Source organism: Acartia tonsa, chromosome 13, assembly GCF_053477335.1.
Source record: "Acartia tonsa isolate MP-2025a chromosome 13, ASM5347733v1, whole genome shotgun sequence".
NCBI lineage: Eukaryota > Metazoa > Arthropoda > Copepoda > Calanoida > Acartiidae > Acartia > Acartia tonsa.
In genome coordinates this window covers 8,753,508-8,762,742 of record NC_137272.1, presented here as the reverse complement: position 1 = coordinate 8,762,742, position 9,235 = coordinate 8,753,508, and the positions used below count along the sequence as shown (strand labels likewise).

Here is a 9,235-nt window from a genome sequence, read left to right as displayed (position 1 = left end):
TCCACGAAATTTTTACTTCATAATACAATTTCCCCTTAATAACATAACAATAAAGTATTACTTAATAGCAAAAAAGAAAGCGGTTCTGAAGATTTAATACATTTTTAAAAACTGATAACACAACTCTGAACATCAAATAAAATTTATTCCAAGCATATATCAAGATTACAAATCTATCTACCGTTCAACCAAACCAGAGGTGGGTTCTTAAAAAATCAAGCGTCGCTAAATCAGCTATGGCAGCCAGATCACAACATTTTATTTTGTACAAATTTATCTATAAATTTAAAGAAAAGTATTCTAAAATCATAAAAGGGTTAGGTATTACATAAGATTTTATTAAATTTTTGTAGATTTTTTATATGATTTTGGAGGACAAAAACAATTTTGGTAATCTGGCTACCATAGCCGATTCAGCGATTTTTGATTTTTTAAAGGAAACACCTCTGGCTAGTTTATATTGATTGTTTCCATCATAAATTAGTGTTGCTATTAAGGACGTCCAAGCTGTTTATATTTTTATTTTGAATAAATTAATAATCACATAAGGTGGGGGGGTTGAGAATTTTTTTAGGCTTAGATAGAGAAAAGAAAAAATTAATTTTCATAACCACATTTTGGTGAAGGGGATAATTATCCATTTTTTTGTTTCATGGTGGGGGGGTGGGAGGGTACGAATTCCCTCCACCTCGCACATTCTTGAAAGATACTCGAAAAATGTTTAATATGATTTGTAATAGAGGTATGTCGGGATTGTTTTTTAACCCCTCTGAAAAACTGTAATCATAATGTTGATGGGGGACACCCCTCCCGCACAACTTTGCCATCTATAATACAAAGTAGAACGATGTCTGTCTGTTTGTTTGTGTGTTTGTGTGTTTGTGTGTTTGTCTGTTTGTAGCGAAGGATCTCGCTAACCGCTGAACCGATCGTGTTCTCCTTTACAGGGTAGCTTCTCATAGTTCCCGGGAAGGTTTATAACTATTTTGGGGGAGGGTACCACCACCCTCCCTAGAGAAATTAAATTTTTTTAAAATAACTCAATTTTAGAAAGAGAGTTCAACGAAAAACAAACATCAAACGTAATTTTTTTTTACTTTTTCTTTTAAAATCTAAAATAAGAAATTGAATTACTAAATTCGACTCTCTCCTCCTCAAGTGCCCCTAGAGGCCTCTAGGGGCGTAGCCGCTAGTATACTATATATTAACTTAAATGTTTTTTTTAAATCTACTTTTGGATAAAATAATCCTTGGTATGTAAATAATATTTAATACATTTTAACAATATTACAATATTATTTTATATCAAATCGTTGAATTATTTATTGTTAGAGGCTACGCCCCTAAAGGCCTCTAGGAAAACTTAACAGAGGGAAGTAAATTCCCCTCCATTCACTTTAAATTTTAGTTTAGAAATGAAAATTATTTCTCTTGGGAGGGTTGAAGTACCACCCTCCCCCAAAATATTTATAAACCTTACCAGGGAACTATGAGAAGCTTCACTGTAAAGGAGAATCATAACGGTACAACAATTAACGAGATCCTTTGATACATATCGACACACACACACAGACAGACATCCTGTTACTTTTACATAAACACTTTAACAACAATACAATATTATTATTTTTTTTAAAATCATTGTTGAATTATTTATTATTGATATCACACTTATTTGTTGTAACATTTGGCACCATTGAACAGTTTTATTCTAGGGTTGGGCCGGATATCCGGTCATTTTCAATATCCGGCCGGATACCGGATATTAAAACTATCCGGTTACATGATATCCGGCTGATTTTTGACGCCGGATATCCGGTAAATTGCTGGATATCGAACGTTGGCCAGATATCCGGTATCCGGCCAAAAAAGTATCCGGCCCAACCCTATTTTACTTTACATATTTATGTACATTGTTAAAGCGAAGCTTTTCTATAATTAGGGTCGATCTGTCCGTTCGTAACGGTAAGCTCTTTTCGTTAATTTAGACATATTGGAATTGTCCTATCGATATCAAACTTGGCTTGATGATTCCTATAACAGTTAGGTATGAATTAGATAGCATAGCAACTCTATGATCGTTACCAGAAAGTCCTTACGTCCACATTTAAAACATATTGATTTTTAACATTTTGACAAAATGTTTTTGTATGCTATGATAATCTTATTCATGTTCTCAAGACAACAAGGTAAAAAGCAGTATAAGCTTGGCAACTCTATAATCAAATCCTGAAAACGAAAGTATGTACTTTTGTGTACAATTTTGTTTAGACTTAGAAGTTAATGTTCTGTTTATTAAGAATTAATGTTCGTTTTCCCTTCCATATGATTTTAGAGCTTCGCTTTATGAATGTTGTCATCCTTGTTTATGTACATTATTACATTTTTACATTTCACTATATTTCTTTTCAAAAAGTATTTTATAATTATATCTAGAAGACTGATATTATCATAAGTAGCGTTACAAAAACAAGAAAAACAAAATTTCAAACAAATTTTATGAATTGATTTTTAAAATCATTACAGCGATCAAGCAAACTAAAAAAAAGAAAAAAGTGCAACATTTTGTTATCAAATGTTTTACGAAGTCAAATTGTCTTTAATAAAATAATGCATTTAAAAAATCAAATTTTAATTAAATGGGGGGGTGTAGGCACTCCTCTACTACACACGCCCCAGCATTTTACGACAATTACAAATTGTTAAATATTATTGCAATTTTTGTGCGTATTGCTAAAATATTTTCATTTTTTGTTACTCAAGAAAAACATTGGACATTGGATGATAAGTTTATGCACTGTAAAATTTACTGAGCTGGATCTTTATATTCTTTTAGTGGTAAGCCAGATCGGGGTGACCCAACTTTCCACCAATGAGAGCACAGCATTTTATGAAATGCCGCGCTGTGATTGGCTGAAATTCGGCTCACCCCGATCTGGCTCCCCACTAAAATGATTTAAAGATCCAGCTCTGTATAGTATGATTGGTGGAAAAGTTTGGGCCCTTTAGATTTTACCAACCAACTTAAACCTAATGCAAGTCTCCAAAGTATTTGGGTACCAGTATAATTTACAGTCCAATGTCCCCTCCCTCCCTCCTTAAATATATCTAGGTTTTACATGAATGTTCTGTTTTCAGCTGAAATTACTTGCGGTTCTTCTCTTGCTTTACAACATTCCTAAATGGTTAAAAGTTATTTCAAATATTCTAAAATATTAAAAATTTATTTGCTATAGATTCCCCTTAAAAGTGCCTATCGATAACTAAAACCCATCCCATTATCAGCTTATTTCTAAGAGGGTAAGGGGGGATCTTTTTTCGTAGGCTTAGCCCCTGCGGGACTACCCAGTACCCTATATAATAACCCGACCTAAAATAATAAACAAACAAATAAAAACTGACCTCCCGAAATTTACTATTTATATCAGAATTAAAAGGGTGGGGTTTAAAATTTGAAGCCCATAGGTAAGTCTTATTTAAAATGCTGATTTGTTCTCTAACTATTCAATTATTTTTGATTTACCTGACATTTATATCTGACAAAACAGCGAATCCAGGAGTGACAAAATATCTCAATAGCAGATTCTCTAATGCCCCTAAAACATTTGATAATACATAACTTTAATTCTTTAAGACAATAAAAAGTTGTCATATTGATAATATGTCAGCCATCATTACTTTTGTTTAATGCCAAATAGTTGAAATAAACCATTGAGATTAAATTTTGAGAGTTATAACTCCAACAGATCTATAGTAGAGATGTATATTTAGATAACTACCTCCCTCTCTTATTCAGTGACATTATTCGTCTGCTAGCAAATTGTTTTCTGCTACTTGGTTGTGTTAATACACAACACACCATTGGTTTTTCAATGACCCGATTGAGAGTCAACACAAGGAAACTGCGATAGGTAGATACAGGTATTTAACCTTTTCCCCTCTAGTATTTTACTCTAATATAACTCCTATTGTAAAAAGACACGATAACATTATTGCGCAAATTTCCTGGTATGCCGCGTCAAATTATGAAATTCAAAATCAAAATTCACCTGTGAAAGGCCATAAACAGAGCTGGATTGACAAAGCTATGAACAAAAGCTACATGTAGGGTGACTTCATGTGCCATTGACTGGTTAGACTGAAAATATTAAAGTTATTTTATTTAGATTTTTAGTTGTAAATTTATGTCAAATCTATGTAATATGTAAAGAATCAACTTTTTTTGAAATACCAAACATTAGAAAGTATAATATATGTAAGTGGTAGAGGCCCTTTTTTGTCTTCTAGCAAATTGCTTTCTTTTCTTTTGTAGGATTAAGTTTATATTTCCGACGGTATTAGCTGATTTCAAAGACCCAATACAAAATTGAGACATTGTCCCCTCTCTGTGGGCAGGGTTGCATATAGCTCATCCCTTCCTCTATACTTTTATCTATCCTTTTTCATAAAGTAGTAATCTATAATACAAAGTAGCTTGATGTCTGTCCGTCTGTCCGTCTGAAGCTTAAGATCTCGGTAACCAATGAACCGATCGGATTCTACTCTTCAGAGTATGTACCTATAGGTCCTGTGGTAGTTTTAAGCTTTTTCTTGGGGGGGTGGGACACCCCCAACCCCCCAAAAATGAAATTTCCCCCCCCTCAAAAAAAATCGGGGGGGGGGGAGTATGGTTCGGGGCACCCGATTTTTTTTTGATTTTTTTAAAACCACCTCATGAGGCTTCGCCCCTAGAGGCTAGGGGCAAAGCCGCTAGTAATATACAAAGTAGAACGATGTCTGTCTTTTTGTTTGTTTGTACCGAAGAATCTCGCTAACCGCTAAACCGATCAGGTTCTCCTTTACAGGGTAGCTTCTCATAGGTCCCAAGAAGGTTTATAACTATTTTGGGGGAGGGTACCACCACCCTTCCGAGAGAAATTGTCCCTAGAAAAAAATTAAACCCCCTAAAATTTTTTTTTTCATTTAAAAAAAAATAAAATAAAAAATTTGTTTTGGGATTCAACTCCCCCCTCAAGTGCCACTATATGCCTCTATGGGCGAAGCCGCTAGTTCTTAATCAAGAGAACTAAAACTAGCACACAACCTACTGATAAAATGAAAGATTGTTTTACCTCTTCAAGTTTCCAGTCCCAGTTGACAAGGGTGACCAAAAACAAAGGTCCCCAGAATATCAAATACGCTGACGCTATTATGAAGAACATCTGAAAGTTAAAATTGAAAGTGAGAGTAGGGGGAATGCCTTGGTCCGTAAAAAGACGAAACTAATTATCATATAAGATTAGAACTTCCAGATAAATGTAGTTCTTTCAAAGGGTTGGTTGTCTGATGGATGTTACTTGATCTAACATCCTATAGTGGGCTTTATTGTATGGCATCCCATTTCAAGCAGAAGATGCCTATGCATATATAACAAGGATGACAACAATAACCATGGAATGAACAAACGGTCAAAGTGAGTTAAAGATCAGATGTTCAGTTGTTATAACAAAGAAAAGAAAGAGAGAGAATATGCAAAAACTCAAAGAAAATCACGAAATCTTTGATAAATAAGGTTTTAGTAAATAAAGGAATGACGAACAGACAGACGGATAAAACAAAAAATTTCTTCCTTTCCCCGTACCTTATAAAAATCGTCAGAAAAAGCTGTTTTTTAAGCAAACAAAAGCGCGTTTTGCTTTATCTGTGAGATATTATGAATGAGATAATGTTAAGATTTGATATTAAGATGAGAAAAATTTACGTTCACAGTCCCTTTAAATTAACAATTTCTTTCTTTTCAGCTGCTGAGCACAGACGAGACCAGGAGTTTTTCCAGCATCGGCGTTTTGGGCGTGTTGGAGTTGGTGAAGGAGGCCACCCTGAGCGTGTTCGTGACCGCAGTTCTAATGGAGGTGCTGGACCCAGCCGTAGCCGCCGTGATGAATTCAGTGGTGGACGCGCGGGTAGCCATCATAATGTGTATCCTGGTGACCGAATCAGTAGCCATGTCTTGGGTCGAGGCAGAAATGGTGGTAGAGCAGAGATAAATGGAGAGGATTGTCATCAAACAGCTCCCAACAATCAAAACTTAAAACTACAACTTCCCTCAGATAAGGATTTCTACTTGTGTACATTAAGTCTAAACGGTCAACTTCTAGTATCCAGACAAGCATACTCCAATGACAAACTGCCCGTTTTTGACAAGGACAATCGCATCCAACGAATGGGCCTGACTCTACCAAAACCTAACTTCTTTGTCTCTGGCCTGTCAGCCTCTACAAAGGTGACCTGTACGTTTATTGGAGGTACCTGTTTCTCGTGTGATGTTATTGGTAACAGCCATAACATTAACAATGATGCAAGAGTCTTTCTTCTTGGTGATCAACACTGTCCTGTCCTTGCTGGTCTGAAACAGGATTGCTGTCCTGTTATTCGTGTAGAGTCCGGAACCTTTATGGACCTCAAGAATTTGCTGACTAGACATTTCAAAGCTGGGCTAAGGATACGAAGTGGGTCAATAGGTATATGTCTCCTTCTTACCCTGCTTATGAAGGTTGGCCACACAACATACTGGTCACAGCTGTTGAGCTTTTCAGAGTGGGCCGCTGATCACAACTTGCAAATTTTACCATCTATTCCACCATTCCCTACTGGCTATGGCTTGGACAGTCTAATTTCAATTAAGCAGCTAAACACACACCTGCAAGTGTGTCACTTTGGTAACAGCGCAGGAGGTAAAAATGCGAAATACTCACTCTGGCAACCCCTCACCTCCACTCTTGAACAGCATGGTGCTGTTGACAGTTCCATTCCTTCCCCCCCAATTTGCGTACAGGAGGTGGGGGGAATGTACGCACGCTGTGAAGGGCAATTTTCAGTAGGATGTGAAGGAGACTGGAGCCACGGAATACCCAGGAACATTGAGGAGACCTTCCTCGTATCCTTATTACAGTCTGTGTCATCTGCCCATATTGATCTGAACCCCGCAGCTCCAGCAGTTCTAATCCCAAGTAAGGAATCCTTATTGGCTGGGCTCAGATCTGGCACCAGATTAGATATAAACAGTGGCAGGAATATCTACATGCTTGGTAGCTCTATAATGCAACAGACGAAACCATTTCTGCAAGAGCTCTGCATCAATAAAGGAGTACAGGTTGTCTCCTGCTGCAAAGGAGGAGATTTTTACAACTACTTCTGGAACCAAGATCAGTCCTTCCTAGCTGCTGGTAAGGAAGACGACATTCTTTTCTTACACTGCCTGGGCAATTACATGCTCAATAAGGACAACTTCTGGATGGATATTTTACACAACGGCAATAGAGTGTTCCATCTGACCCATCCAACAATCCTGACAGACCAGCAAATGGACAAGTTGATCCATGACACAAATAAGCTGACTATCTATCTAGCACAGCACTTCAAGGGAAGGGTGTTCATCCTAGGACCCTTCCCAAGACACATCTCTCAATGCTGTGGTTTACAAGAACACTCTGTGCTAGATAGTGAAAATCAGAGAATATCCATGACCGGTTATACCAACCTCCTCAACCAATTTCTACAGTCAAGCCTGATCCTACCTGACAGATGCGAGTTCTTGGTTTACCAGAACATTTTCGGTAAGAACTTTGACAAACATAGCCTAGCTGATGGAGTTCACCTTACAGCCTCAGCCTATAAAGCATGTGCCAACTTTTTCCTGGGAGCTTTTCAGCGGAAACCGAGAAGACAAGCTCATATTACCTTGAAGATGCCAACCTTCAACAGCTATCTAACCGCCAAGGGACTGCTGACCAAGAATAACACCGACAACAAAGAACCAATGGAAAGTGCCATTGATGATGCCATCAATCTAGCAAAATAAACTATTGTAATCTTTTTTAACCTGATTTTATTCGTGCTTTTATTCATTATCCTGATATCTTTCTTTTAAATTATTTATTTATTTTAAGAATAAAGTTTAATAATAATGAATAGACTAGTCAAAATGAAATTATCGCCAAAATAATTTACCTTAACTCTTTCGATACCATCTCTTTGGACAATATTCAGATAATTCTTCACCAATGAAGGGTCGGCATACACAATTCTTAAATTATTAAAATATTTTTTGCTGTTTTAATAGAGTGATAATTAGTTTTCAAAAATATTTAGAGATTGTTAAGCTATCCATTAAAAGGGTCTAATTTACTTAAGCTGGAGCTTTAAATCACAACAACTCACCTAATAGCGATTTTCGAATCAAAATAGCAGTGGTGAGCGGGAAAACATTTAGGCCCACTGGCATCACTAAATGACTATTGCCAAAAAGCCAGTGGGTGTTTCCAGAGTGTTTCCCAGCTCACCACTGCCATTTTGATTGAAAGATCCATGTTTTATGTGCAGCACTAAATAATTTAAAGATACAGCTCTTGTATTTTTTGGTCAGTTCTTTTGAGGATTTTAATCAAGAGATAAATCTAATGTCCCTTTTCTTACAGTGCTTTCGTTAATAGAATCTTTTTTAAAGGAAAAGTAATTATTAAAACTTTAAACCTTGGTTTTGGAGAGTCAAACAGACCATCCTGGACACCACTGCCCGACTGTGTTGTGGAAGACGATATTTGGCGCGCGAATGCCGAGTTCACATATCCGTTCCTTGGCAAAGATGACCAATTCAAATTCAGTTTTAGAAAATTAAGACAATATAATGTAGGTAGTAAAATAGTGTTTAATGTTTTTAATATTTTTAAAAAATTCTAAAGAGATAAAATCAACCTTATTCGACGTTCACTCAAAGCCCAAAAATAATGGACTTAAAAGTGTATTAAACTGTATATAAGACATTTGCGAATATATTGATACCATTAATTTGCCTTTTAGGTAGAAAAAAGTATGTTTTTTTAATATTTTTCTCTTGCTACAAATCAAATTTCAAATTTGAGTCACCAAAAATGCTAAACTAATTTTTGCTCTAGAAGAATCAATTTTTGGAGTTAGAAAGTGCTTAATACCTCATTTTAATCGCCTGGCATTGCTTTATAATATACAGGTAATGACTTGGTTTTTTATGGAACAGCTGACTAAAAAATCGAGGTTTTGTGATAAACCCACTTTTGTTGTTGCTCCATAAATGATATTTTTTTCCCCAATTTTTTTGGCTGTAAAGAAGCTTTATATATTCATATAACATCCACCTAAATTTGATTTTTGATATTTTATTTATAACATCACCAGAGGGAATTGAATTTTGGAAAAAAAATATCAATTTATATTTTAC

The 9,235-nt window shown here is 35.9% G+C and overlaps 1 protein-coding gene across 1 annotated transcript; it reads right to left on the bottom strand.

The window, feature by feature from the left end:
• Positions 1–1,608: 1,608 nt before the first annotated feature.
• Positions 1,609–8,610, bottom strand: LOC145335433 (uncharacterized). Its single transcript, XM_080181178.1, has 6 exons — positions 8,512–8,610; positions 7,990–8,065; positions 5,112–5,201; positions 4,050–4,138; positions 3,524–3,596; positions 1,609–3,178 (listed from the first exon to the last, which is right to left on the bottom strand). The coding sequence occupies exons 3-6, from the start codon at positions 5,199–5,201 to the stop codon at positions 3,116–3,118; spliced, it is 315 nt and encodes a 104-aa protein (XP_080037304.1). The 5' UTR covers positions 7,990–8,065; positions 8,512–8,610; the 3' UTR covers positions 1,609–3,115.
• Positions 8,611–9,235: the final 625 nt, after the last annotated feature.

Coding starts and splice junctions, on each gene's coding strand:
- LOC145335433 (XM_080181178.1), bottom strand. CDS start 5,201: ATGTTCTTCATAATAGCGTCAGCGTATTTGATATTCTGGGGACCTTTG. Junction 3,597..4,049: donor CTGTTTATGGCCTTTCACAG/GTGAATTTTGAT, acceptor CAAATGTTTTAG/GGGCATTAGAGAATCTGCTA. Junction 3,179..3,523: donor TTGTCAGATATAAATGTCAG/GTAAATCAAAAA, acceptor TTAACCATTTAG/GAATGTTGTAAAGCAAGAGA.